The 27,977-nt window shown below is 47.1% G+C and overlaps 1 protein-coding gene across 1 annotated transcript in view; it reads left to right on the top strand.

Moving 5' to 3' along the window:
* The first annotated feature begins 3,009 nt into the window (after window positions 1-3,009).
* ADAMTS17 (ADAM metallopeptidase with thrombospondin type 1 motif 17) overlaps window positions 3,010-27,977 on the top strand; it is a 165,563-nt gene continuing 140,595 nt past the window's right edge. The window contains exons 1-4 of the mRNA XM_027714826.2: window positions 3,010-3,089; window positions 3,658-3,998; window positions 12,869-13,034; window positions 23,974-24,146. Coding sequence (XP_027570627.1) covers window positions 3,020-3,089; window positions 3,658-3,998; window positions 12,869-13,034; window positions 23,974-24,146 — 750 coding nt within the window. The 5' untranslated portion in view covers window positions 3,010-3,019. The remainder of the gene's footprint in view (window positions 3,090-3,657; window positions 3,999-12,868; window positions 13,035-23,973; window positions 24,147-27,977) is intronic.

Consider the following 27,977-nt stretch of genomic DNA (forward strand, 5'->3'; position numbering starts at 1 on the left):
ACCTCCCCACACACGGGCTGGGAGCAGGGGAGCAATGCAACCACCATGGCAGGACCACAGCCCCCTCCAACCACACGAGTTTATTCTTATCAGGAACAATTTCAAGGCATTTCTGAAAAGCCCATGGTGTTCAATTAATAAAGAGAGTCTGTGTCTCACTGGAGCTTTGGGATTTGGATTCAATAAAACCACTGCTGCTCCTAAGACAGATTCCTCTTTTGTTGTGTGGGTACCTCTGGGGGCTTGTCCCTCGCTCCTGGCTCCAGCCCTTGCCAACACTGAGGTCTGCCTGGGATGTTGCCCCTGTCATGGAGCGTTGCAGCCTCTTGGGCTCCTGTCCAGATGCTCTGAAAGTCTGGGATGCTCCACAGGGAGTATCCCTACTCCAGTGCAGTCTGTGCCAGCCAGCCCAGCCACTGAGCGAGTTCTTCCATGCAGTAAGTTACAGACTTCTCTTTATTAGTGCCTCTCTTCCCCCACACTATTAAATTTATTCTTTCTCTGTATTGTTATTATTTTTTGGCAGAGGACTTTGGAAGGTGGGAGAAAGGATCTACTAGAAAGTTAAACAAATCTAACCCCCCCCCCAAACCCTTCTGAGGGCAGAGACAAGGCACCAGCTCTGATCCCTCAGCAAATGAAGTCAGCTGGTGGTCTGGATTTAAACGTGGCTGTTGAGGGCTCAGGCCAGGTTTGGCAGCTCACAAATCAAGTTGCCTGGTGGCTCTCAGGAGTGGAGGGTTGCCACGAGTGGAAGGGCTGGGGGGGAGCTGCTGCCCTGAGCTGCTGTGCCAGCCAGAGCCCTGGCCCTGGGGGGACACACGGAGGTTGCTGGTTCACAGCAGGTCAGGAGGGAATTTCAGGCTCTGGGGTTTTGTTTTCCATGTTATGTTACACTATTGACATAGAGCAAGGCAGCCCCAAACTGAGTTTTTGTCTCCCTTGAACGAATCAGGGCCAGTCCTTTTGCTTTAGAAACTTCTTATTAGAGAGCAGAGCGAGCCTTGAAAGAGAGAGGGAAACAGAGAGCTATTAAATCTCACCTGCTCTCAAACTGCCTTTCTCCTTCTGCAGGAGCAGCTCTCAAGGAAAACGTGCTTCTTGCTGCCTGTCCAATGCCTGGAAGAAAGAAAAATGTATTAACACACTCATGTCCCTTGTCCTAAATTCAAACAGCCCTTTTCTCAGCACTCCCGCAGCTTCCTGCCCTCTCAGGGAGGAGCATCCAAATCTAATTCCTCTTGCTTGAGACTCAGAGCCATTACCACTGTCAGTACTGCTCCGGACAACTCTTGTGGAAGTGCTGCAGGGAGATCTGCCAGAGTCATTCACACTGTTTTATGGGTCTTCCTTTGAATTCTTCTACAATTTCAGGAACAAAGTTGCAGATTTTTGCAGAAGTTTAAAGTCTAAGGCACTGTTCTGCCGGGCCACCAAAGTTTAAAGCTGCTAACAGGTTGGATCTTGACTGCCTTCCACGACTCAGCCATGCCAGGAGAGCAGAATCCAATCCAAAGCCCACTGACTGCAGTGGAAACCTTTTGCTCTTGGAAATCACCCTACTGCTTCCAACAGCCCCTGTCCAAGCTGGCTTTTCCTGACTCCTGCACAGCTGAGGACACGCAGGACGTGGCCCAACCAGGTGGGAAGGAGCTCTGGTGACTGCAGGACCGCAGTGAAAGTGGGAATTGGTAGCAAAAATCAATTTTTATATCTCTTGACCTTTATGCACTTGTTTCTTGTTTTATCCAAGTGCTTCAGCAGTAGGTGAGATCACTGCCCAAAATCTTAGTGTGCTCATATATTGTATTCTAAGATGACTCTGCTTGAGCAGGGAAGTTGGACCAGATGCCCCAACATGACCTGTGATTCTGTGATATTGCCAACTTTGTTTTTTTCCTGGTCCTCTGAGCCCTGGGATTGATCCTGCGGATGGTGGTTGGAAAGAATAGGTGAGTTTTTCAAGTGAGCTTCCATAGCAGTGTCAAAATCGTTTTGGTGATGAAAATGGGGTAATGCAGCCAGTCAAGGGAGGGGGTTGTCCTGCTCTGCTCTGCACTGGGGCAGCCTCATCTTGAATATTGTGTTCAGTTTTAGTCACCACAATATAAGAAAGATATTAAGCAATTAGAGAGTGTCCAAAGGAGGGCAATGAAGATGTTGAAGGGCCTGGAGGGGAAGCTGTGTGAGGACACTAAGGGCACCTGGTGTGTTCAGCTGGAGGAGACTGAGGGGAGACCTCACTGCAGGTACAGCTTCCTGGGGAGGGGAAGAGGAGGGAAGAGCACTGATTTCTGCTCTGTGGGGACCAGAGACAAGAGCTTAGGGAAGGTCCTGAAGTTGTGTCAGGTGAGGTTTAGGTTGGATATTAGAAGGCTCTTTCCCCAGAGGGTGGCTGGGCACTGAACAGGCTCCCCAGGCAGTGGTCACAGCACCAAGGCTGATAGAGCTCAAGGAGCATTTGGATGATACTCTCAGACACATGATGTGACCCTTGGGGATGGTCTTGAGCAGGGCCAGGAGTTGGACTCGATGATCCTTGTGGGTCCCTTCCAACTCCGCAGATTCTATGATTCTGTGAAAACATGACGGGACAGACCAGCAGCGGGCTGCCCCGTACCAGAGCCCCGTGGTGATCCGGGTGGGATGTTCCCAGCGGCTCCACGGCCGATGGGAACCTCAGAGCGGCCCGGTTCCCGACCCGGCCACGGGTCCCTCAGGACCGGCCGGGGCTCCCTCACGCTCCGCGGCCGGGGCAGGAGAGGGCGCCCCCTGCCGGCCGCCCTCCCCGCGCACGTGCACCCTCCCCGCGCGGCCCCGCCGGCCCGCAGCCAATGGGAGCGCGCGGGGCGTGTCCCGGCGGGCGCGGCCGCCCAATGGGCGCGCGGAGCCGCGCGGGGGGGGCGTGTCCGGGCTCGCGCGGCGGCGCTGGCGGTGCCGAGGGCGGGCAGGGCGCACTCGGGCCGCGCTCCCGCCGCCGCTGCCGCGCTCCGCGCTCGGCCCCGCCGCCCGCACGACGATGTTTGACGGCTGCCTCTTGCCCCTCGTCGTGCCCTGCCTGCTGCTCTGCGGACTGGACGCCGGCACAGGTAGCACTCCCCGGGCTCCTGGCTGCCCTGACAAGGCGGCCCCGCGCCGCGGGTCCGGCTGCGGGCGGCAGCGTGCGGGCGCGGGGCGCGCACCGCATCCCCTGCCTGCGGGATGAATCGCTCCAGGCTTTTCTGTTTTCTTTTCCTGTCCTCCCGCTGCTGCCGCTGCTGCCGGAGCGTTCCATGTGGAAAGCTGCTGACTGTCCTTGGCTGCGTCTGCGGCTCGCTCTGCTTTTCCCCTTCTCCCTGCAGATTTTTATTGGGGTTGGTGAAATGCGATGCTTGTGTCTGAGCTATATATATATATATTTAATGATACAAGTAGCTTTAGCGTTTGCCTTATTGCTCTCCTCCCTGCACGTTTCTGTCTCTAATATGTATGTATGTATGTAGAAATAAACTCTGCTGCTCTGCCGGCTCCGTTGTCTCCGCAGCCCGTTCGCAGTTTCCAGCGCTGAAACCCGAGCGCGGGGCTGTCCCGGTTCGGTGCGGGGGTCCCGGGGCGCGGAACCCCCCGTTCGCCCCGTCGGGGTGCGAGCTCCTGAGTCTGTCTCCTTCTCGCCTGCAGCTGGCGGAGCGGAGCTGGAAGTGGTGATCCCGGAGCGAGTGCCGCTGGAGAAGATCCACCTGCTGCCGCCCGGAGGGGATCGCGGCGGCCCCCGGCGCCGGCGGGCGCTGCCGCGGCCGGAGGAGGAGGAGGAGGAGGCTGTGCTGCTCCGCCTGCCCGCCGCCGGCGCCGAGCTGTACCTGCACCTCCGCCGCGACCTGCGATTCCTGGCCCGGGACTTCGCGGTGGAGCAGCGGCGCGGGGAGGAGCGGCGGCCCCCGCGGGAGCGGCTCTGCTTCTACACGGGACACGCGCTGAACCGCAGCGACTCCTTCGCCTCCCTCAGCACCTGCGCAGGGCTGGTACTGACACCCCGCCCCGCTCCCCTCCGCCGGGCTGGTGCTGCCGTCCCACCCCGATCCCCCCGGTGCAGGCAACCCTCCCCTCCACCGGGCTGTTCCCATCAGCCGGGTGATGAGGGATGCCCCTGCCTCACCTCCCCTCAGCGCGGGGACTCTCCTGTCCCCTCCCCTCCCAGGCCCTGCCAAGCAGCGCTGCAGTCCCAGGGTGGGTGTTCTGCCCTGACTCTGCTGTGGAGCTGCCTCAGCCATCGCTGGGGAGCCTCAGCATCCCTGAGCAGTCTCAGCCATCCCTGAGCAGTCTCAGCCATCCCTGAGCAGTCTCAGCCACTGCTGAGGAGCCTCAGCCATCCCTGAGCAGTCTCAGCCATCGCTGAGGAGCCTCAGCCATCCCTGAGGAGTCTCAGCTCCCGCAGCTCCGCTGTGGATGGGTGGCAGGGCCTGAGGGTGCTGCAGAGGAGTGTCCTGGCGGAGGGAACATGTTTTGTCACTGTCGGACAGGTGGCTGAGTCCCACTGTGGGTAATTTGGTCGCCTGGCTCACTTCTGCAGTAGCTGTGCAGCTCTCCAGCCCTTCCCACCTGGCTCCTGCCGTCGGTGTCAGGGCACTGGGTGAGAGCAGCACTGTGAGGACACCTGGTACTCTGGCATGGTTGGAGGAACTGTCCCACTCAGGAATGTTTTTCCTGCCACAAGTGTCAGGATTTCTCTACCTGAGGCTGTAGGTGGCTCTGCAGGGCCTGGTTCTCCTCTGAGCATCCTGGTAGGAGCAGGTGATCTTGCCTGGGACAGAAGGTTTCTCAGGGGTGAAGACTGAGACAGTGAGTAGTTTGCAATTACTGTTGATAACTTAGAAGTACTTCAGAAAGTCAGCGGGGCATTAAGCTTTAATTCCCAGCACGTGGTCCTGGGATGTGTGTCCTGGGGTGTGCTGCTCGAGACAGGCTTGTTGATGGAGGTTTAGCCTTAAACTGCAGTGAGAAGCAGTTCATGCTCTGCCCTCAGGGCTCCAGCCTTTCCTCCTGAGCCATTTGAGGGCGCTGTGCCTCAGGATTAAAAAAAACCCAACAAACTGGCTGAGGGATGCTGAGTGTCTGAGTGGCACTGGAGATTGAGCTGAGTTCCACTGAGGGAAGCTTAAAACCGATATCTCTAATTCAGGCTTTAAATCACTGACAGGTCTATGCCTTTGTCACCAGGCATGTTTTGTAAATGTTGTTCGTGTAGTGCTGGGCTTCCAAAGCTACCTGCTCCAATGGAGCTGGAAAGCACAAACAGGCAGAGAAGGAACCTTTAAAAAAAGAGGAATGTAGTTGTAGGCACAGTATTAACTGCCTGAGATCAGGGAATGGAGGAAGGGGGTGAAAAAGATTGGCGATATTCCCAGTAGAAAAGTTGGAAAAGAAGCAAGACTAGGTAGTCTTTGTTCATTACTCTACAAATATGAACTGCAATGTTGCAGTATCTGTTTGGGTCATAGGAACTCTAAGCAATGACTAAATTGACATAGCTGAGCTAGATCAATTTGGGATCAAAAAGGGATTGGTGTCAAAGCTGCTGGTTTGTGGCACCTCCTGGGGACCAAAGCCCAGTGTTAGTGACAGTGTTGGTAAAGCTCTTTTTGGCTTTGTCTGTGCATCTGGTCCTGGGAGTGCTGAGAGTGGTGTGGGCAGTTGTGTTGTGAGAGGGAGGTGTTTCTGCATGTTCAGATACTCCTTTCCTGTTAGAGGAATCCATTCATTTACTCTTCATTCAGATAATCACCAGGAATGGGAAAGGGCTAAAAGCAGGTGCATGGTACATTCGAGTGAGTTAAGGGTCATAACACCCTTGGGAGCTCAAAACTAGAGAACAGGCAACTTGAGTGTCTAGGATGAACCTGAACTTGAGATAGATGAAACTAAACTTAAATGAACCGCATTAATTTTTGAAATAGTTTCTTTAAACTGATCCACATCACATGTAGATAAACCACCTCATTCTAGTTAAGTGGCCCCTTTGGCTTAAATCTGTGAAACAAATGAAACAAATCAGATTTTAGGCTGCTTTCAGTGTTCACACAACCTTTTGCAGTGGCCATGTTAACCAGCATAGCTATGGTGAAAGCTGTGCAATGCAGTGGTAAGATGTTTTCTGGGATCAGAGGAATCAAAGCTTTGCCTCAAATTGTCCGTGAGTTGAACTAAGAGCAGGTGACTCCAGAGCCCAAATTTTTTGCTTCCTAGTCTGGCAATTTAAAATGCCAATACCATCCCTACAGTGGGTTTTGGTTTTTCCCATTGCTTCCTAAAGCCCTGTTTGCCACAGGAAGAATAAGGCTTTGCCCTCAGCAGCAGCACAGCTTCACAGATGGGGACATGGGCAAGACCTGCCTGCTGGGCTGGAAGAAAGACCTGGGTAGTGAAAACCTTGCAGCCTGTTTGTCCTGGCATTTATCTTCTGAGCAGTTCTAGTGCTGCAGTGGGAGGTTTCCTGAAAACTCCAGCACGGGAATGCTCGTTGGACTGGAACTGGGTGATCAGGACATCTCATTCAGGAAAGCTGGTTGCTGAGAGGTACAGTGGGCAGTTATCCTATATCCTGATCTCCAGCTGGCTCAGACTTTGCTGTAATTGTATTCCTCAGCCCTGCCATAAATCATAGCAAAAGTGATATAAAATGGTCGGGGCAAGTGGAGTTCTAATAAAAACAAAATCCCTGACACAGTGGCATGAAAACTGAGCTGCAGCCAGACTGAGCAATTGCTTCCTGGTGATGATATCAGATTCCCAGTGTGGCATCTGAAGGTTGGGTTCTGTTTTTTAAACTCTGCTCGCAGATGCTGCTGTTAACCAGTGTGTGGCTGCTGTAGCTTCCTGCTGCAGCTTCCAACTGCTCCTGGAAGGGTGACTGTGCTCTTGTAGCTGTGTTGGGTCTGTGTTCAGGACTGGTGTTCCCTGGGTCTCATCATTTAGGTCCAGCTAAAGTACCTCAGGTGAGGATACTCCTCCTGTTCCTCTTGCCAGTTGCAGCGTGTTCCTGAAAAGCCCTACTGCCTTCCAGTTGGCAGGCCTGTGTCCTGTGGGGAATGCAGTTGTGTAAACACTTGGATTCTGACCCCAGGACTGAACTGCCCTTCCCTGGTGCTGGGTACCCACAGGCAAAGTTCTGCAACTCCTGTGCCTACAAGAGCGTAGCCAGCAGAGCAAATTGCCCCTTTTTTGAGAAGTTGCAGCTTTGTGAAGCCACAGCAGAGTCACTGTCACTGCTGAAGTGCTGGACTGCAGCATCAGTACCTTACAACAGGTGTGGGCTTTTCATATTTCTTGTACCTACATTTTTTAAACAGCTGCAGTTTTAAGAGGATCATGGATCTATGTTAAAATGCACGTTAGGTTTTGACTTAGGAATGAACTGGAAAGCTCTTTTCTGTTCAGGAACTATATCTGAAAGCTGAAAATCACTGGGATGCATCTAGAGGCAGAGTTTTAATTCTGAGTAACTTCTCTTCCATTTTAAAATCCAGAATCTGTGATTTTGGGTTCAGGACTGTTCTTTGGCCTGTTTGTAATTAAAGTGGATTGTCATTCTCAGTGGTGGTAAGAGAAGGGCTGTGGCTCCCCTCCATTCAGGCCAGTTCATATAACATTTTCACACCCCATTTTTGTCTCCTTTGAACTCAGCAAGACTTCCTTGTGCAGACTGCGTTGGTGGAAGTGGGTGATGCACATTACAAGGGTTCATGGAATGACAACAGTGAATTTTCTCTTTACAGGATGGAATAAATTAGTTGAAACTATACCTTAAGCAATGCATGCTGGAAGTTGGGAAACCCTGAACATTTTGTAGTATTGTCTCATACAATCCATGCACAGAAGAAGAGAGCTGCTTTTCTTCCAAGCTTCGTGTACATTTACCTTTGTTAAACTTCAGGCAACTCCTGGTGGACAAATCTTCCAGCTTGTTAAAGTATTTCTGAGTGGTGGCTCCTCATTCCGGTGTGCCCTGTTCACTTGGGACCATCCCTAAACTTTGTGAGGGTGTAGATGTAGACAAGCTTTGGCAGGTGTGGGCAAGGAGAGATGATAAGAGCATCCATCTGGACTTCTTGTAGGGTCTCTGAGCTCCCACTGATTTCCAGGTGGGTGTCAGTGCCTACACAGGGCCTGGGTGTCTCTGTGTGGGTTTGGATCCGGTATGAGAGGCCAGTCAGGACAAAGAGAACTGTGTAGGTTGGACTGCAGCCTCCAGGGAATGAGCAGTAACTCCAAGGACTCCTGGTGAAATGGTAAATCTCCTCTATCCTTGGGAAAATGAGGAAGAATATGGAAGAACCTACAGCCTGTTGGTTTTAAGCCTGTCTGCTATAGAGTGAGCACTGAAGATGAGGTTCATCCTATTTATTGGGTACTTTAGACTGGTGAATTGTCCCTCTGGAGCAGTTGCTGGAGGTGAGGGCTGGTTTAGAGCAGATTCCTGCAGCTCAGTCCCTGGCCAGTGGCAGGGAGTGGTTTTTGTCTGCTGTGGGGCAGTGCTGCCCTTCAGGTGACTGCAGGAGCCTCTCTGCTGTGGGAAGCAGGGCAGTGCAGGCATGCTGGGATTAGATGATGAGACTATTTCCCCTGAGGAAACCTTCAGCTCTGCTGAATTCCCTTGTCTGGGAGAGGAGCTGTCTGGCATTTATCCATAGCTGGGCCATGAGCTGAAAAGTTAAACCTCTTAAAATTACCATGCTGGGTTTCTGTGTGCTGGGATTTTCTTTCCTCTTCCACAGTGGACAAAAGGGAGAACATGCTGGGATTTCCTTGTTTAGCAGACTTGGAGGCCAGGGCAGAGGTGCAGTCAGATATTCCTGGGGATGGTCTGCTCTGATAACTGAGTGTAAACCTGAAATGACATGGAACAAGACTTAACTTAAAGCTCTTCTTTTCAATCTGCTTGAATTGCCCTTGTAAATAATAACTGAAGCTGAAGTATGGTTATTAATAAGGATAGGGCTAAAACCCACATGAAGTGTATTAAGCTGTGTTTGTGGGTTGTTTTGTTCTTCACTTTAAACATGAAGTTCCTTTTAACTTGGAGGAAATGGTTAAACAACGATTTACAGTGTAACAGTTGAGAAATTGAGAAGGGGATGGAATTTGTCAGATGTTTAAATCTGTTCTCTCTTCAGCGGGTTCGTGTGTATGTAACTAATGAACACTGAGGAGCAAAAGAAAAATCTGTTAAAGATTCAGCATTTCACAGATCTCCTTCAAAGATGTTGTGAAAATAAAAAAAAGGGCTGGAAAAACAGTGTAACTGTTGAAGAGTATTAACATGTGGGAAGGTCCAGAACCATGTGCAGAGGACACTGAAGGTTTGGATCTGTTGTAGCTCCACCAGCACTACCAGGGGACAGAGACAGAGCGGTGCCAGCAAAGCAGGGCAGTGTCATTGCAAATACTCTGCCCCAGCATTCCTGTTACCATTGTAATTTCAGTGATGTGGTGTGAGGACCTTCCTCCTTCCCCTGCTGTCATTTAGCCTGAGAAAAGCTCCAGTGGCAAGGAAAATGATGTGTAGAAGAGAAGTGAACTACTGGTAGTACAGGAGTAGATCAGAGAGTTTGCTTGAGTGACCACTGTGTGTATAAAACTTTGGATAAAAGCATGTGGGAATGTTTCGGTGCTTTGGAAAACAGGACCTTTGTTTTTTTGCTGGTGAGCAATGTTGAGCTGACTTCTAAATTCAGGATGTGGAATATCCTTAATGTGAAGGATATGGCCACTGTTAAGCATAGTGGTGAGTGAGGCTGCAGTGGGAAGTGTGGATTATTTTTTGTTTTAATCAACTTGTCAGTTTGCCTTGTGGGGCTGAAATCATTCCAGCCTTTCCCGTTAGCTGAGCTGCAGGATTCTGTCAGCTCCATGGTCCAGCCATACTGACTGTAAAATCCAGGTTAGATTATTAATGCAGATGATGATGAACTTTTACACTGAATTTTTTGGCTCCTGATGACTCCTGGATGGTGTGGCTGGGCAGCAGCTGCTTTTCCCAAAATTCAGCAATCCTGGGGACTGGAACAGTGGTAGATCCTGTTTCTACTCTCACAGAGAAAGAAGGATGAGAGGGAGTATCCCAGCTTTTGATGTGCATCTCCCCAGGCAAACATGAAATGGCAGATCCAAAGCATTTTATTTAATTGGAATGATTTCTGGAGATGTAGGAAAAATGGCTCTGAGAGTCACCTGGTCTGTTTTACTTCTTTATCTCCAAAATCCAGCTTTCTGCAGTCCCTGAACATCAGACTAGAGAAGAAAAGCACAGAGTATTTGCCCAATGCTGCTGTCTGGTCTCTCATGCTGGATTAGCCCAGTGTAGGGTCTGGTAGTTGGGGAATTTGAGGGAGGCAACATGAGGAATTATTTCTAATGGAAAAAGCAAAATAAGGACCAGACTATTCAAGTTATCAGGTCCAAAAGATCTCATCTGGACCAACAGGTTTGAGGACTCTTTAGAACCCAACTGGCAAGACCAGGGAAAATTTTACCTCCCTGGGAATACTTTACAGGGCCAATCCTGCAAATGCTTCCTGCTTGAAACTCTATTTGCCTTGTCAGATTAAGTCTGAGATTGCTTCCCAACCTATTCCAGGGTGAAGACTCATGGCTCTTTCCCTCTATAGGTTTCACAATTCCAAGGCAAATGTGAAACATAAGTCCTTTCCAATGGTTTAAATTATTTTCACGCTTGATGCCAGAAAGTTGGGATAATGTCGGGTGGTGATGGAACTGACTTCTTCTTACATATTTTTGGCACCAGCTGAAATGGTTGGCAGTCTTTCAGGAGCTCTGGTGTGGCTTTTAGTACCATGGCACCAGATTTACAACCCTTCTTCTAAATAATTAAAACCTATATTAAAAAAGGGGGCTGGGGCTACCTCCCAGCTGGAGGATTGGAACAAGGAGGGGAAGTCGTGGAGAGCATCGTAAGGGAGGCTGGAAGAACAAGTCACTGGAGCTTTTGCTGTCTCTGAACCAATTCTGACGAAGCCCAGCTTGTAACTGAAATGAAAAGGCAGCCCTTTGGACACCCCAGGGCAGAGTGGGGCTTGTAAACTGGTGTGCAGTTTGTAGGGCCAAGGAATAATGTCAGTTTTTTCTGTGTAAACAGGAGCCCTTCTGGGAGGTGTCAGGGCATTTTATACTCTAAGCAGTGACCTTGCCTCAAGGGCAAAGTCTCTCTTGAAAGACCCCAAAAGAGATGTCTCTTGTCTCTTTAGACACAAGGGACAAGACTGCTGCTGTGCTTTGCAGCTGTGGCAAATGGAGACACCAACTTTTATTGCTTTATTCTTTTTCTGAGTGCACTTTTGAAATCAGTGACCCTCTCTGAGCCATCCTGGTTTCCCCTGAATTCACTCAGTTATTGTGGCTGTCAGAAGAGGGGGAGCTCTCGTTCCCGTTGGCAGGAATTCCTCCTGCTGGAAATACTGGGCCAAAGGGATTTCCTGGGTGTACGTGAGGACTGGATTTGGCAGGGAGGGGTGGAAATGTACGATATCCAGTCTGAATGTAATGTATATTATAAATCATGTTAGTACAGTCAGCTGTTGAACAGACAGCGTTCGCATGTACGTGCAGAGCGTTTCTTTGGAGAGTTGCCTGGCTGGCACAGGACGTGGGGAGAGGGGACCAGAGGAGTCTGGTTTCTTTTTTCTGTGTCTAGGATTGGTGTTGGGACCTCTTGGTGGGCACCTTTACCTCTCAGGTGCACCACAGGCACCTCCTGGCAGGCCCATGAGGCCTCTTGTTAGCAGAAGTTGGATCAGACCTGTGGTATTCTCTCAGGGGGCTGCATGGGAGAGATGCACTTTGAGGCTTTTAGTTGCAATATAAATAATCACTGGATTAGTGCAATGAAAAGGAAGTCAGAACTCCTTGTTGTGTGCAGTGTGTCATAACCTCAGTGTTGATTACTAAACCTGGAGGCTTTGTTAAGTTTTAAGGTGATACCTTCGCTTTCACTGTCTTCTTTTTGTGCCAGAAAAGGAGTGGAAAAAGCATAAAAGGACCTTAAAAGCTCTGGGTTGGGAGCAGAGGACGGCTGTCTTGGGGCAGAACTGGCTTCCAAAGGTGCTCTTGCCAGCCCTGGTATAAAACCTGGACTTGGTGCAAGGAAGGCAGGGATTTAGTGCTCTGACCTGGAGCTTATGGAGTTATTGAGAGAAGGTCTTTGCCTTCCTTATGTTGCTTGTTTCAGGGATGGAGGAAACAGTTCATTCCTGACTTGACCTCTGAACCCCAACCCATGGCTGGCAGGGAGAGCAGTGCTTATCATGTGGCCCATAATGTAGCCAAGAAGAGGTATTTGGTCCCCAAAGACTGTGTGTGGCTTTGCAGGTCCTCCCTTTGACATCAGTTCCCTTAGTGTTGTCTGCCAGAGCGACACATGGAGGTGGTCTCCTGTTTGCAGTCTCACCTCTGTGCTCCACTAAGGCAGTAAATGCCATTTGATAACAGTGCAATCCTGGCAATTGGAAAGGTGATTTTAAAGGGATTTTTTTTATTTGTCCTCATGTGAGCTGAGCATCTCATAAGGCACATGTGTTTGTGCTTCCAGCTGGAGTGGGGCTGTACCTGGAGGGAGAGGGAGAAGGGATGGCAAAGGTGTTTGATAAGACCCCCCCCCCCTTTGTACATGTACAGTGCACACTGTTTCTAAATACTCAGTGATATCAAAAATGAATATGATGAAGTTCTTTAGTCTGTATTGTACAGGCTGAGAACGACCATAATAATTTCCTCCCAGTGTAAATAGTGATTGCAGGGGAACGGTCTGGGCTCAGACTGGGTTGATAGACAAGGTTTGGATACCAAACTGATGGGCATTTCTGCTCTCCTCTGTGCACAGGTTGGCTACATCCAGCTTGGAGCAGAGCACATGCTGATACAACCCGTGAATTCATCTGAGACCTCGTTCAGTGGGAAGGAACATTTCATCCGGCGGAGACGATCCACGAAATCCGGCCACCCCGGGAAGCCACACGTTCCCGACGAGCACTGCAGGGTTGTAGCAGGTGAGCTCGAAGTGGCTCAAGAGAACATCCCTGCCTGTGTCTCTAAGGTTTTGTATCCCAGTTCTTGTGTTTAACCAGGCCTGTCCTTGCTCATAAGTTGTGTCCCGCCTGGCACTGCTGTTGGCAAATCCTGTAGCCAGGACTTTAATTTTCTCCTGTGTGGAGTTGAGCTCTTAATAGTTCAGCAGGTTTATCTTTCTCAGGGGTTCAGACTAAGCCAATCTTCTCTCTTTATTCTCTGAGTATGACATCTTGGTTCTGGTTAGAGTTACAGATCCCCTTTGTCTCTTTTTAGAGAAAACCCCAGAATTCAGCACCACTCTGATTTCCCAGCCAAGTTCCATAGGTGCTGCAGCTCTGTGGTCATAGAAAATGCATTACAGAATTCTTACACTGTAAAATAAGACAGACTTTAGGTAAAAGCTGAATTGAACCAAAATGAGGGCAGGAAATCACCCTCATCCTTTTGCCAGTGAACCTTTTGACCTTCTGTGTAGGGGCAGAGTGCTGCCTGTTCTTGGCAGAGCTGAAATTCCCTCCCTGGGAAGAAGGACTAAAGGAAGGAAACTGGGGAGACACTGGGTAATAAATTATACGAAATCACAAAGGGGAAGAGGAGTTGAGTGAGTACAAAGATACTAAAAGGAGACACTGCAAAAAAGTATTTCCAGTAGCACCTAGTGCTTCCTGAAGGATTCTGAGGACCCACTGCTCTTTCCTGCTTTGTCCAAAGGGAATGTCCTCCTCAGGTGATGCCAGAGGTGACCATCAGAGCCTGGGGGACCTCATGGCATGGGCTGGGTGGGCACTTGGTCTGGCACGGTGTGACTGCACCTAAATCTGTGTCAGCAGAATTAATTACGTATCTGTCAGGTTCCTGATCCATGGAACTGGGATTTCCTATTGCAAGGAAAGTTGTTGAAGTCCTTCATGTTTTTTGGGCTGAGGGCACACGTGCACACATGTACACACGTGTTCATACATGCAAACGCTACAGCCACATCTCAGGTCATGGAAAGGCCACATGGGCTGAGTGTGTGTTGGAGTTCTGGGGCAGAGGGAGGTTGATAGTCTGATATAAAATTTATTTAAGGCTATTCATCTTGTTCTGTGATGGATTTTTTCCAGCCTACTTGAGGGGCTAAGCAGGGACTGGGATTTGGGGAGAGCAGGGGCTTCTGACCCTTGGGTGAGACCAGGACAGCTTTAGTCCCTCCCCCAGCACTAGGTGAGCAAAATCGGAGACTGTGTCATTCCCTGCCCTGCCCTGGATCACACAGCAGTTTGCAAACCAGTTGGGAACAGAATTCCTACCCCTTGGGTGCAGTTGGCTGTGCTAAAAAGGGAGCAAAGCCCCCTGTTGTGCACCACGGGCTGTGCTGCTCCTGCAAACAGCCCCTGCCCCGAGGAGCCCTGGCATAAAATAATGCAATTGCTCAGGGGCTCTGCCACTTAAAGGCAGACCCTGAATGTTTTCCATTGTTGCTGGAGAGAAATGTAAGTCATGGCCGTTAATAGGCTTAGCACGTTAACGACCTAATTGACTCCTGTCTGGTTTGGATTAACTTTCCTGCACGAGGAGTTTAGAAACAAAAAAAATTAATCCTGTCTGACAGACAAAAGGCCCATTCCTAATGAAATTGTGTGGAAGTGACGACCTAGGGGGTGCTTCCAGGGTTTCTCCTGGGAAAAGGTCTCTTTGCTGTGGCACTCACCAACATGGGCTGAGTGAGGGACTGATCAGATTTGCACCACAGGTTGTTTTCCACTTGTAATTTGGCTCAGCCAGGCTAAAGCTTGACAGGAAGGGATGGAGGTTGTAAATACATGGGGAATATTCCTATGATGGACATTTTAGATACAAATCCTATGCTGTGGAACAACGTAATAAAATACATGTCTGTGTAAATACAGTATAAACTGAGTATTTTTCTAAGACACGGAGCTGCCATGGTTGGGCATTTTCCAGTCCTTTGCTGCTGTTCTTCTGTTTTCTGAACATGCAAGAATCACCTCAGTTCATATTTTCTTCTTAAAATTTTGTAATTCAGTGGTAACTGGGATAATCTGGGGTTATTTGGGAGTCAGATGAAATACAAAGAATCAGATGCTGAATTTTTGATGTTAATTACTGATCATGTCATAAAAATTTAAACAGGGCTAAATTGCTCAATGGCAAATTTCCCGTGATGTATGACCTTAATTATTAGTAAAACAAAGATGGTTGGTGATGTAATGACTTGTGTGAGCATTTGGAGGAGGAGGAGGAGGAAACACTTTAAGAAAGCAAAATTACCTTGATCACGAAGTGCTACTGAGCTTGTGTTCCACCCAGAAATGTGGTGTTTTCCCTGGAAACCCCAGGGAAACTGAGCTGAGCAGTTCCCTAGGGCAGGGCAAGGTTTGATAAGTGGTGGTTGAAATCTCTAAAACAACTCCTTCAGTCTAAGTGGCGTAACATGTCCTACAGCACTCAGAATTATTTTTAGAGCTGCAGAAGGACTTTGTGGGAGCCAAATTTCTCCTGGAATAATCTGTGTAAGAGGATTAATCTGGCTGTAGTCAGGAATGGGAAAGTACTTAAGGTTTTGCATGACTGGATCCTTGAGATTTGAGTCTGAAAGTGTCCACTAATGGGTTAAAAAAAAAAATAAATCCCAGGGCCGATGTTTTAATTCCTTTGTTTAAATTCCAAAGGGCTCCAGCGGCAGAGGAGGGATCCCCTCACCACGGGCCAGGTGCTATTGTCAGTCATATGATATGTGTATTATTTTTATCACCTGTCATCCAGCAAGAGAAGGAGTTCAAGTCACAATGCACATTTCTTCCCAGGCATGAACATGAGCCCCTGTGAGGCAAACAGAAAACCCATTAAAAGGTTTCCAGGTGCGCAGGCAGCGAGGGGGAAGGAAGGAAAGGTTGGGTTTCACTTGCTCTGAAGCTTGGAGACGTGAGGAACATGGGAAATAGCTTCACACCAGTGATGTGAGACACTTCTCATCTCTAGACACTGGGCTGCATCTGGGGTGCAAACCTGCCATCACACCCTGCTCTGATTTTAAGACCAAATTTGACAACTTTCCTGTCAAAGGTCCCTGAGAAGGGGTCTCTCTGTGGGGAGAGCGGAGCCACAGCGAGTTGTGTTTGTAGGTTTTGGTACATATGAGTAAGATTTTCTTTACAGATGAGCCAGGCAGGACAGAAGGATCTCTTCTGATGCATCATTTGTAAGTTTTTGCAGTGCCCAACCCCCTGTAGCTCAGAATGGGGGTAGAAACCCCCTGAGATGGGGCTTCTTTCATTGCCCTGTCTCTCTGTGATCTTGTATCATATACACTAAAACTGTTGTTAAAATATGTGACAATATCCACCAGAACCTCAGCTGCAGTAAATATAGCTATGTTAATTATCATGGAGCAACAGTAGTTTAACTACTGACTGAGATTTGGACACATATTTTGCCTATTTTCTATGCCATCAAAGATGGGGAAAAAAATTTCATTTTTTTCTTGATTTTGAGAAGATACCAATGTTAAAGACAGAGTCAAACCATGTTGTGAAAGCACAGGAATCTCCTCTAACTGTGTCGTAAAACTTTCTGTTTCTTTGGGAAAAGTAAGTTCTGTTATAACTTTTCCAAAGGTCTCCGGTGATGTATTAAAGTCTCCTTACATAGAAGGGATTTGATATAAAATACAGTCCAGGAGCATGAGAGAGAGCAGCTTGTCTTTGGAGGGAAGGTTGTTATTTCATGTTTATGATACAGACCTCATAAATTACTCTTAAATGTGGGTTTGCTTTAAACCCTTATGTCAGTTTAAATGAACCAGTTTTCCTTTCATGCAAAGGTGCTGCACATACAGTGAAACAACAGGAAGATCAGTTTTTTAATTCACAAACTAATGCATTGCTTCTGTGTATAGTCGCTTTTCAACCTGTTTTAACAATTTATCAAAGCTGGTAATAATTTAAATAAGTGCTGGTGTGCAGGTATCAAATGTAGGGAAGGCTTTCCCTGAACAGGTATAAATCCTAAACACATGTTGCATTTCCCCATCCTTAATCATTGTCTCTTAGCTGTGTTTTCTCTGCAGGTTTGACTTGGCCTGAAATACCAGTTGTTATGGCCAAAAACACGTGCACTAAAAATAGAGAGATGTAATGCAACCTGTATTAGTCCATATTAGGAAGCAGCTGTTGAAGAATTAAAGCAGGATTTCAACAATGGGCTCTCCAGAAGATGTAATGTGATTAAGTGTTTGCAAGCACAGAAGGATTCCCTGTGTCAGAAATTCAGCTCTATACCCACAGGAGTGTGTCTCACTTGAGTGGATAAATCCCTTGGTTTTTCCAGGTCCCTCCCTGGTGTTCCAAACGGGGAGTCTGGTTTTTCCCTGTGAGCCTGTGATTGTTTCCTCATGGCTGATAACCAGCAGCCTTTTGGGGCAGTCTGAAGTCAGAAGTGTCCTTTTCCATCACATATGGCAAGTGAGGGTTTATTGCTGGTCTGGATTTGTTCTGGGTGGAGCCCTCAGTGAGGACACTGTGGATAATGTGGAGCAGGAGGGGCTCCAGGTTCTTCTTCCTCTACTGTCAAGGTGCAAAGAGACACAGGAAGAGGATGTGTAAATACACACAGTCAGTGGGTTTCTTTCCCTCCCAGAGCAGCTGTACAGCTCATTTGCTTGGTTCCCAATAAACCTTAGTGTTGGTTTCCATTGGAATCCAATGAAATCCAACCTGGTGGGCAGTGAAGAGCTCGGGTGTGCAGTGTACACTGTCCTTTTCCTGGGATATTCATGGATATTTCGGTGGTCATTCTGGCTGGAAATGCAGGCAGGTGACTCCAAGGAGACAAAGCTGTATTACTCACCTTTTAGCTGTCTTTGTTTCTTCCATATTACCATTATCCCCAGCTCAAGCCCTGCTCTCTGAGCCTGCAAAAAATTGTCTTATTTATCTGCCACGAGGGAGTCCTTGTTTCTCCAGCAAGGAAAGTATCCTTTTAATAGGAGAGGAGTGCTCATAGTTCAGGACTTGGAGCATCTTTGTCACCAGGAATCTTTGAAATCCTGGTGACAAACTGAACCAGTGAGGAGATAGAGATCATGGTGCTTATCCTGTGCTGTCCCACAGACCTGCCATTGAAGACAGATGTGTTGTTTTGATGACTGAGCGTGTTTTGCAGAAGAATAAGCTCTTAAGTGATGTGTCCAAGCCACAGACTAACTTGGATAACAAACCTTGCAGTAAAATCTCTGTGGTGTTTTGAGATGCAGCAGAGTTCATGACTTCTGTCTTAAATTCTTGTTTGCTGCTGTGCCAGAGAAATAGTCATGAACTTGTGATTTGTTATGAAAGTGACTGTTTGGGAAAAAAAAACACAAACCCACAAACAAAAAAACCCCAAAGCCAAACAAAACCATTTTTGGAAGGTGAATTAGGGGAGTAATGGCTCATTCTGCTGTGGAATAATTTTTCCTAGCAGTTGAGGCCTGATTTTGTCTGCCATTCCAGTGAGAGGGAAATTGGAGGTGCAGTTTTGTAGGACAGGGCATTAAAAATGAGAGGACATCCCTCTCAGTCTGTGATCAGCTGTGGTTTCAGTGGGCAGCCATTTGTAATTCCTGAACTTCAGGCTGCCCCTCTGACACCAGCTGGCTGTGGTAAACCTGAAATTCTAGGCTTTTGGTGGAGGTATAATAGGCCAGGGCACAGGGACAATTCTTGTGCTGCATCCTGGCAAAGGGAAAGGGGGCTCCACGTTTCCATGTCTGGCATTGATGGCCTTGTGAGAGGTGTTTCTATCCTACTACTGGTACCAGGGAAATTTTGTGGCATCCTGTCCCTCTGATAATTCAGCAAACTTGACATATGGTTTTAGGTTAAGCAGTAAGCATATACCCCAAGAACTTCCTTTCTTTAATTTCTAGGCTTGGTTTGTGTGCAGGATCTGCTTCGTTTTCCTTTGGAGAGGTGATGATTTTTACTTTTAGGTGAAACTAATAAAACCTGCCTAATGTGAGTACCAGGAAATGTTTCTGTAGAAACTCCTGGGGCTTGGGGAGAACTAATTTTAGCTGTTTGCTCCACTTCTCTCCTGCTTTTTATGCTGCTGAAGTAACAATATACAATCAAACAGAGCTTAGCCCTCCATCAGGGGTGTATAGAGATGTTAAAGGGGTCATGGGAGGAGGGAAGTCAGCAAAGGGCTACGGAGGAAGAACTGGAGAAGATTTTTAAGGCAGCAGCAGAAAAGAGCTTCTAGAGAGCAATCTTGCAGAAAGGACTCTGCAATTTTACTTTTATTTGTGGCTTTTGTTGAACTGCATCCAGGAGCTGTCAGTGGGTTTAACTAGAATGAGGCAGCTGAAATTACGAAGGGAAAGATTAGGGAGGGAAAAAAAGTGGAAAGGCTGTAGGAGAAGAGGTTGCTTTTCAGATGAGTCTGGGAAATACTGTTGGAAGGGAGGTAGGAGGAACAGGAAAGGACTCTGCAGTTACAGCAAGAATCTGCCAAAAGCCAGACAGTGCTAGACAGTGCTTTTGGTGTGTAATAGGAAAAGGTCATTTGGGGCGGTTGCTTTGGAATTGTACATCTGTTGAGTTGCCATAAAAAGCACTAAACATAAGGAGTTTTCTACAGAGGCCTCAGAAGAGCTCTGTTGTGCTCCTGATCACAGTAGGGATTATGGTTCTTTCCATTCTGAGGAAGATTTCAAGGCTGCTGGGCTGCAGAACGTGATATGATCGTGTCGCTTTGGAGGTGATGAGCCAAGGTTAGGTAAGAACCTGTAAATAAAAGCCAGCAAATGAACTTTGCAATTTTACAGCCATTTTACACTGAGGATCTGGAGGTGTATTGCCCTTCTCTCTTCACCCACCAGGCCTGAATTTTGTGGAATTTTTGACCAGGTGGGCTGTGTAACACACTGTCAAGGTGACTGGCAAGAGTCATGTCCCTTGTGCCCAGTCACCTGCAGCATAGACGTGCTGTGCTGGAGATTGACTGTTTCAGCTCATATTTCATGTGAAATTCTCTGACCTCTTAAGCAGGGAACACCTGACTCCTAAAATAGTGCTCACTTTGATTCTGTGTGCTCCCCACAATGTAAACTCCTCTGACAGGCTCCTGCCCGTGGTTTATGGCCTCTTATGCCTTCACACTAACACTTAACATCTGCACCACAAAATTTGTAACATCAGTTTGTTCAAGTGAAGAATCCACCAAGCATTTAATCCCTGTTTTAATGGCCGGTGTTTATTTTAGTTTGGGGTTTCATGTACTCATGGAGGGATTCTCTGCCCACGGTCCATAAATCTGGCAGGGGCAGGAGTGAGACTTCTCTGTGCTGACTTGTTTCTGAAGTGAGGCTCTAGAGATGGGGTTTTTTTGGATACCTCCATAAAGTCGACTCACCTCAGGTATGAGCTGCAGATGCATTTAATGAGGATTTTTACTGTTGGTTTTGGATCTTTTTCTCCTCTTCACCAAATGTCTGTGGTGTGGGATGTGTGTATTTTCTTTCCTTGTGAGGGTTCATCCATGCAAATGGCTTGTTTTCTCCGTGTGCTTGATTATGCTGGAAAACTGTTGGCATGTGTGGTGGGCAGGAAGGTGCAAAGAGAGACCACTGTGCAAGTGGCCCTCAGCAAGGACAGAAAGGATAAAGAAAAGTTAGCAAAGTTACCCTATGGAGGAGCTACAAATTAAAGAGGAAAAGAAAGGGACACACACACTCACTCCTCTGTTCAAGCAGTTGGTGTTGCTGTGCTTTCCCTGTCCTGGAAGTACCTCAGTGACCACCTGAGCTCTCTGTGTGCTCCCTGGAGCCCTTGTTGCCTGGTTGAGGTGCAGGTGAGCTTACACTGGGACAGTTGAGGGTGAGGGTCAGAGTGAGAGCCCACGTTCTCTCTGTCAGGTCGCTCTGGCTGTGCCCCTGCAGCCTGTGGGGTGCTGGTTTTCCACACACAGCCTCTAATCCCCACTGCTCCCTGGAAAGCTGCCAGCCCACAGCTTCAAGCAGAACTCATGGAGCAACGGGGGCCAGGGGCTTTGAGTGAACCAAGACTACCCAGCAGCCTGCCAGGAGTCCCTTCAGGCTGCTGCTCTCCAGAAGTCACACCTTGCAGAGTTTTGTGCAGCTGCCTTCTGCAAGGAGGTGCCAAGTTGGATTGGCAAAGCTGTGCCAATTCCTTCATCTACCTCTGGAGGAGGGACCATGCCAGCAATCCCATGGCAAATGACCATGGCATGACCTCTTCTCCCTGGAGGGCAAGCTACAGTCAAGCATAATGGGCTCCTCCTCTGACACAAGTGTCTTCTATTCCACCAAAAAGGAGATTTTTAAGTGAAAACGCAGAGTACTCCCATTTTTTCTTCCACTTAAGCCTTTTTACACAGCTCATTCAGTGCCAAGCCCAGACTTAGTTGAGTCTAGGCTTAGCCCCCCCCATAAGAGCAACTTCTCTGTAGGTAGGGGGTTTACACCAGCTGTAAGCTTTAAATTTCCCGGGGAATTACCAAAATAAGAATTTGATGGGGAGGTGCTGCTCTTTCCAGGAAGGTTCTAATTTCTAGCAGCAAAACCCAAAAGGTCAATGTTTTTACTGGAGTAATTTGCCTTCTATTCCTTTTTCTCTGCTTTCTCCCCTGGTATTTAAAAGACAACCTTGCAGACCTGTAGGTAAAGATGTGCAGCTGTGCAGAGGGAGGGATGGGTGATGAAAGGAATGAAGTGAGTAAACACAAACACAGGAGCTTTTCAATAAAAGTTTGGTGAAGTCCTCTCTGTGTCATAGTTGGCAAATGAAAGGTGCCTTCAGCTTTCCTGCTTTCTCACATAGTCAGTCTTTTTTATTTTATTGCCTTTCTGAAGCACTTAGAAGCATAGAAATCCCCTGCTCTGGGGCAGTTTTGTCATGATTGTGCATTTTTCTGTAGCTGTCCTGTGATCTCTGTGTAAAAAGGCCATGAAACTTGGTGCTGGCACGTAGCTTCCATTATTTATGATCACCCCATGTTTTCTTTTTTTTTTTTTTTTTTTGCTTGTCCATAGGCTCCTGTCTGTCTCTTTAGACCCAGGGGGATATTTCCAAACCCCGTTAAGAAAAAAAATCAAATCAAATTTCACGGTTGTTTTCTCGGTTTAAAATATGTACCAAGTGTTGACAGTCAATGCCTTGGGCAGAAAAGCACGTGCAGAGCTGTGCTGGATGGCTGGGAGACAACTCGGGAGAGGGAGGTGGGATGGACACGTGCAAATGTGCACCTTGACAAGACAGAAAATGTATGAATGAGTGAAGGCAGAGGTTTAGGGGGCTTCCAGCTGATGGGGTTTATCACCCTGAGCTCAGGAGGGTCACTCAGGGAAAACTGTTCACCTGGGAAAGAAGGGAAATTAAAGCTGAGTTCTGTCAGGGAGCTGGTGAACAGGTGGTGGAAGATCAGGATGAGTGAGCGCTAACTCAGCTCTGCCTGCTGCAGAGTGGGGCTTGGCTCAGAGAGGGCCTCAGGTTAAGTCCAGAGAAAATTAAAAAGTGACTCTCTGCTCTGGGAAATGAGCAGCACGTGCTGTGTGACATAAGAGGTGTCTGATCATCCATTACGGTCCATCCCGTGTCACTTTTGCACTGACTGTTGTGTTTATGCTGTTTCAGGACTTGTGTGCTCCCTTTTCCATAAGAAAAAGAATCAGTGTTAGTACCAGTGTGAGCATCTTACCCATCATATATCACAGGCTGAGCAGTAAGCAGAGATAGTTTCAGTGAATCTTGGCAGATCTTTTCTTATTGCAAAAATAAATTTGTTTTCATGACTTCATTTGCTTTTCTTTCATTTCACAGCTGAAAACACCAACACATTTTTTGTGACTGCAACGAAGTGAGCGGGTTCAGTTTCATATCTGAACTTAATTTCTCCTTTGTTCATGCCTCAGCTGCTTTGCACATCTGCCTCTGAGCTGTGAAGCACATTTCACCTTTCAGCTTAGAAGACAAACTACTAATCCATCAGTCCCTCAGTTTGGAGGAAGGGAGGTTTAACTTCTGTGGTTTAATTTTTGTGTTAATGGTGGCTGATCCCTGCTTCGATTTCTAGTCCTTAAATTGAGTCCTTGTCACGGGTTCTTGTGACTGAAGTTCATAACTCAGCTGGTGTAGGGAGTCCCCTGGTTTTGGGTCACACACCCCAACAAATTGGGTCATGAGCTCTACTCGTAGGTGGCCGTGACCGCAGCTGCTGGTGCTGCTGCTCAGGCCAACAGCAATAAATGAGCACAGAGAGCTTGAGAAGGTCTTAATCTGACCTGACCTTCTGCACTCCTGAGTCTCAGCCAGAGACTTCTGCAGTTGGCCAATAACCTGTGTTCCAAAACAATCCCACTTAATTTAAAAATTGTGAGACTATCTTATGTTCTGTTACTCTGCTCTAGTAGTGCTGGTAGCAAGTAAAAATGCAGTGGATGGAAATACTGACTCCAGGAATATCTTACAACTTCCCTGGCTGTGGAGAAGCTGCAGGGTCTAGAGTGTACATTGCTTCCCAAAGCATGGTTTCCTATCCTAAAGTTGTCTTCAACAGACTTTTCCTTAATTAGTACTTGCTCCATTATAGTGGAATGTTACTCCTTTCACAAACAGTTTTTCACATTTTTTACAAGAGCGGGGCTTCTTGGTTTGAATTACAGTTAAACTCTGGCTTTTTTGAACTTCTCTTTTCCCATCCTCTTCCTTATTTGCATGTCATCTGGTGGTCTCACACACTCTGCACACAGACGTGCAGAGGGGCTTGCAATGGAACCTCTTGGTTGCTCCTTTCGACCAGCAAAGAGCACTTTAATTAAAGTGTTCTTAAAGTCTGAACATGAGAATGTTTGTTGAAAGGGGTATAAATGTTTTATTATGATCTGCCAGCCTTAAGGAGTATTTTGACTTTTAGAAAAGAAGAGACAGAAGAAAATGAAATCAACCAGTGACTGGAGGGAGAGAAGGAACGCGATTCGCCTCACGAACGAGTACACGGTGGAGACTCTGGTGGTGGCAGATGCTGACATGGTCCAATACCACGGCGCAGAGGCTGCCCAGAGGTTCATCCTCACAGTCATGAATATGGTAAGTGGGCACTTTACTCTCAAAAGAACCAGCAAGAGCAAGCAGGTCGTATCCAGGGTTGGTTCAAGCTGCTTTACTTGACAGCAGAAATGGGGAACTGTTCTGACCCTGAGGTGCGAGCAAGGTTTTCGTGTGTTATGTGCCTCCTCTTCTCCATTTGTGCGATTCCTTGTATTTGCCGAAGGACATCACAGTAAAAAACCTTTTTTTAAGCTGGAATTGCAAGTTTTCAGTTAGAAAATAATTGTTCAGTAGTGGTGTTTTCTACCAGGTTTTTGGTACTGCTGTGGTTTGCCTTGGAAGAGAGTGACCAGGAGTGGATAGATGGTGGTATCTGACAAGATGTTTCTTGGGTTCCTAAAGATTTCCGTGGCATACCTCTTTCATAAGAGAGATTTCTCTGTGGATCAGTGTCACAGACAGTCCAAGTGTTACTGAAGCCAGCAGTCATATTGATTTCCAGCAGAAAACCTGGCTTTATGTCCAAAACACTTTTTATCTCTCATTTTTACATAATGAAAATGGTGGCTTCAGTTGGAAAACTTATCACCAAACTGCCAGCTGATCCCATGCAACCTCTGGGGCTACATGAAGTGGTGCTGATCATACCTACGAGTAGTTGGTGGAGTTGGGCTTTAGAAGCATTCTAGAAATTCTGCAGGGAATCTGTCGGGAGTGAGGAGAATGCTTGGAAATTGCAGGCTCCCGTGGAGTGGGGGTGTTAATTTGTTAGCTGTCCTTGTAGTGAAGCCTTCTGCTTCAGCTGATAAGGGAACACAAAGCCTCCCTCAGTGAATGCTCACTCAGCTGTTGGCAGTGCCTGTAAAGAGATAATGGCTAAATTGGATGTGGACATGGAAAACTCTGCTCAGAGACGGCAGGGGTCCTTCCAGAGGCATTTGCACAAGGAAGTCTTGGAGGAAGCTCCTATTCCTCTGCCCATGCTATTGTAATATCCAGGAACAGCTCATTCTCCTCCCTGTGTCTCTGCTGTTGTTCATGAGCAGCAAATTGGCTTGGGAAAAAATAACAGTTCTTAACAGTAATTGCCTGGTCCTGCTTCCCAGTGAAGAGCTGAGTGATGGATGCTCAGCAGAAACCAGCTCTGGAACAACAGCTTTTTAAGAGGTCTTGTATTGCTTTATCAAGCACTGGTGTGAGGGAGCTCTCCTGCAGTGAACTGCTTTGCTGATTAAGCAGGGAGTTTGTTTAACTAGTCTTTTCCATTGACAAGCTGCTTTGCTGTGTCCCTTCCTCTCCCTTTATTTGCCTTCCACCGTGCTGTGACAATGGTCACTTAATGGGGCTTCATTGTGGCTCTGCAGTTATTTGGTTTGTAGGAAATGTCTCCTTGCAACAAATCCATGGATGTCACCATCATTTCAGGGTCTCCTTACCCACTCTCTTGTGTTTAAGGATGTGTTTGCTGGAGGCACAAGAGCCTTATTCTTCTCAAAGCCACAGTCTTCCAACTTTATACTCTTATATCAGGTTGGCAGTGAGCAGGCAGAACATAAGTTCAACTCTGAACAAATTTGCTTCTCAAGTCACTTTTTGAACTAACAGAAATGCATATTCACATGTAACATGCCAAGGCTGAATTTCTTCCTTGTGTTGAGTGCTTGGGACCTTGAGAGGGGTGATGGAAGCTTTTTGTTTGCAGTGGCAACTCAAGGGTCCTCCTAAACTCTGTTCTGCACTAATTCATCAGGGAAATGCTAAAAATCTGCCATTGTGCTCCACAGGGACATGCCATTATGGCTGTGAGAGCTTTTCAGATGTGTCTAGTCATCTGTGATCTTTATGCCAATAGGGCAGTGATTTCAGCATAACCATTGGGAATCTCTGTGTTGTGTAGCTTTATCTACACAAAGATAAAGAGGAAGATTGTTAGGGATGAGTACACTGGTAGACCAAGCCTTAAAAGATGGCTGTGAGTCCTGCTGTCTGTCCAGGCTGAGGTGCTGCAGAACATCTCAGCAACATCATCTCGCCAGGTGTGAACACACATGTGTGGAGAGGTGCTGATAGATGGGTTGGGTTCTCTAAACCCATTTATTACACAAATATTGAAGCTTAGTTTCCAATGGATTTAGCTGATGGACTTTTAAGCTTGGTTCTGATGCTGTAGTGTGAGCTCACCCCTTTATTGGACGTTAGAGAGTGCACATGGAAGAGGACTCTTGGATGAGGAACACAGTTATGTGACATCTCCCAGGGTGCAAAGTCCAGCTGAAATGCTTCCCACTGTTAAGTCATTGCTCTCAGGGTCTCACTTATGTGAGTTTTTTCTCATGTCTGATAGGATTTGAATTTATGTTTCACCTTTTTAGCCTTCAGATTTGAATTTACGTTTCAGTTTTCCAGCCTTCAGAGGGGCAATGGAGGAGTCTCTCTCCTTTCTCCTACATTCCCACACTCGTAGGAACATAATTTTTCAGGCCTCTGCTTCCCTGAGGACACTGGTTGTGAGTGACTGGCAAGACCAGAAGACACTGAGGAATAAGGAGAGGCAAACACATAGATGGCATTGTTGCATAAATCCTTTATTCTGAGGCTGTAAAACAAGGTAAAATCAAGGGGATTTTAATGTTCCATTTGCATAATGAAAGCTGATCTTCATCCCAGCAAAAGAAGCTGAAGAATAATGCAGAAAAACGTTATTTCAGAGAGTGAGTTATGTGCTTTAGGTCGGTCTTGGCCAAGCTCTTGACTGGTTGGGATTTTTCCTGCCCTGCCTCCCTCTCAGCCTTTTGTGACTGTTAGCTGGGGGACAGGATTTGCCCCATGATGCTAGGCAGTGCTTATTCAGCTATACTGCAGGATGGCAGGCTGCCTCTAAAAGAAACCAGAATGTTAATTTTGGCTTGGGTGCTTGTATTTAAGCAAATAGAACATTACTGGTCAGGGGTATATTAACTTAACTCCTCTCTGTAAGCCATTACGTTTACTGTCAAACCACAAAACAAGCATTAAGAGGTCTTATTAATGCATTTTATATTTATGGACATTTTAAATAAAGTGATCTGCCTTAAAGTATTTAATATCTATTTATGTTACAAGAATTTCTGAAGGGGAAAAAAATTCAGCATTACAAAATACAGGTTTATTGCTCCCTTGTTAAATGAGAATCTTAGGGGGGAAAAAACCCACCACCCTCCTCTAGAATAACAGGCAAAAAGCACAGCAAACCCATTTTGGAACCCAGAAATAACAGGTAGTACTTCACATAGCAAATGCTGTGTTTTTAATGGTATTCTGTAGTTCTGACTGTGCCCCTGAACAGAGAGTAGACTCACATTAGAAGTACTTGGTTTTTTGTGAATGTCACTGTAGAGGTGCAAATTCTTCCATTTACTGAACTAATATTTGAAGTTGTAAGACAGATTTTTCCAAGATCATGGAAGAATTTCCCTCCAAGGTACTCTGTGATGTATGAGTAGGAACAAGCATGGCTCCAGGGATTTGAGGGGATTTTTTTTTAAGTCACCACTGCTAAAAAGAAACCTTTTCTTGTTTCCTGGCAAGGTGTTTGGTTCAGCTCGATTTTCCAAACAGGAGATAAAGTTGTTGTCCAGTGCCACCATGGACATCTGCAGCCTTAGCAAGGCAATGAGTTTGTGGGCATGTGGAATGTAAGGACATTGTCAAGGAGAGATACTAGCAGAACTATAGAAATTCAAACCCAGCTACTTAAATAGAGGTGCTGATTTATTTTTCTAAGTTAAATTCCCTTGTTATTGAGCTTTTTCAGTGTTGCAGTGTTTACATTCCAGTTCTTGTCTCACCTGTGCCTCCTTTGGCTTGAGAGCATCTCCTGTTCATGCCCTT

Source organism: Pipra filicauda, unplaced genomic scaffold (genome assembly GCF_003945595.2).
Source record: "Pipra filicauda isolate LSUMZ 115617 unplaced genomic scaffold, ASM394559v2 scaffold70_size2993248_pilon, whole genome shotgun sequence".
In the NCBI taxonomy this organism is placed as follows: domain Eukaryota; kingdom Metazoa; phylum Chordata; class Aves; order Passeriformes; family Pipridae; genus Pipra; species Pipra filicauda.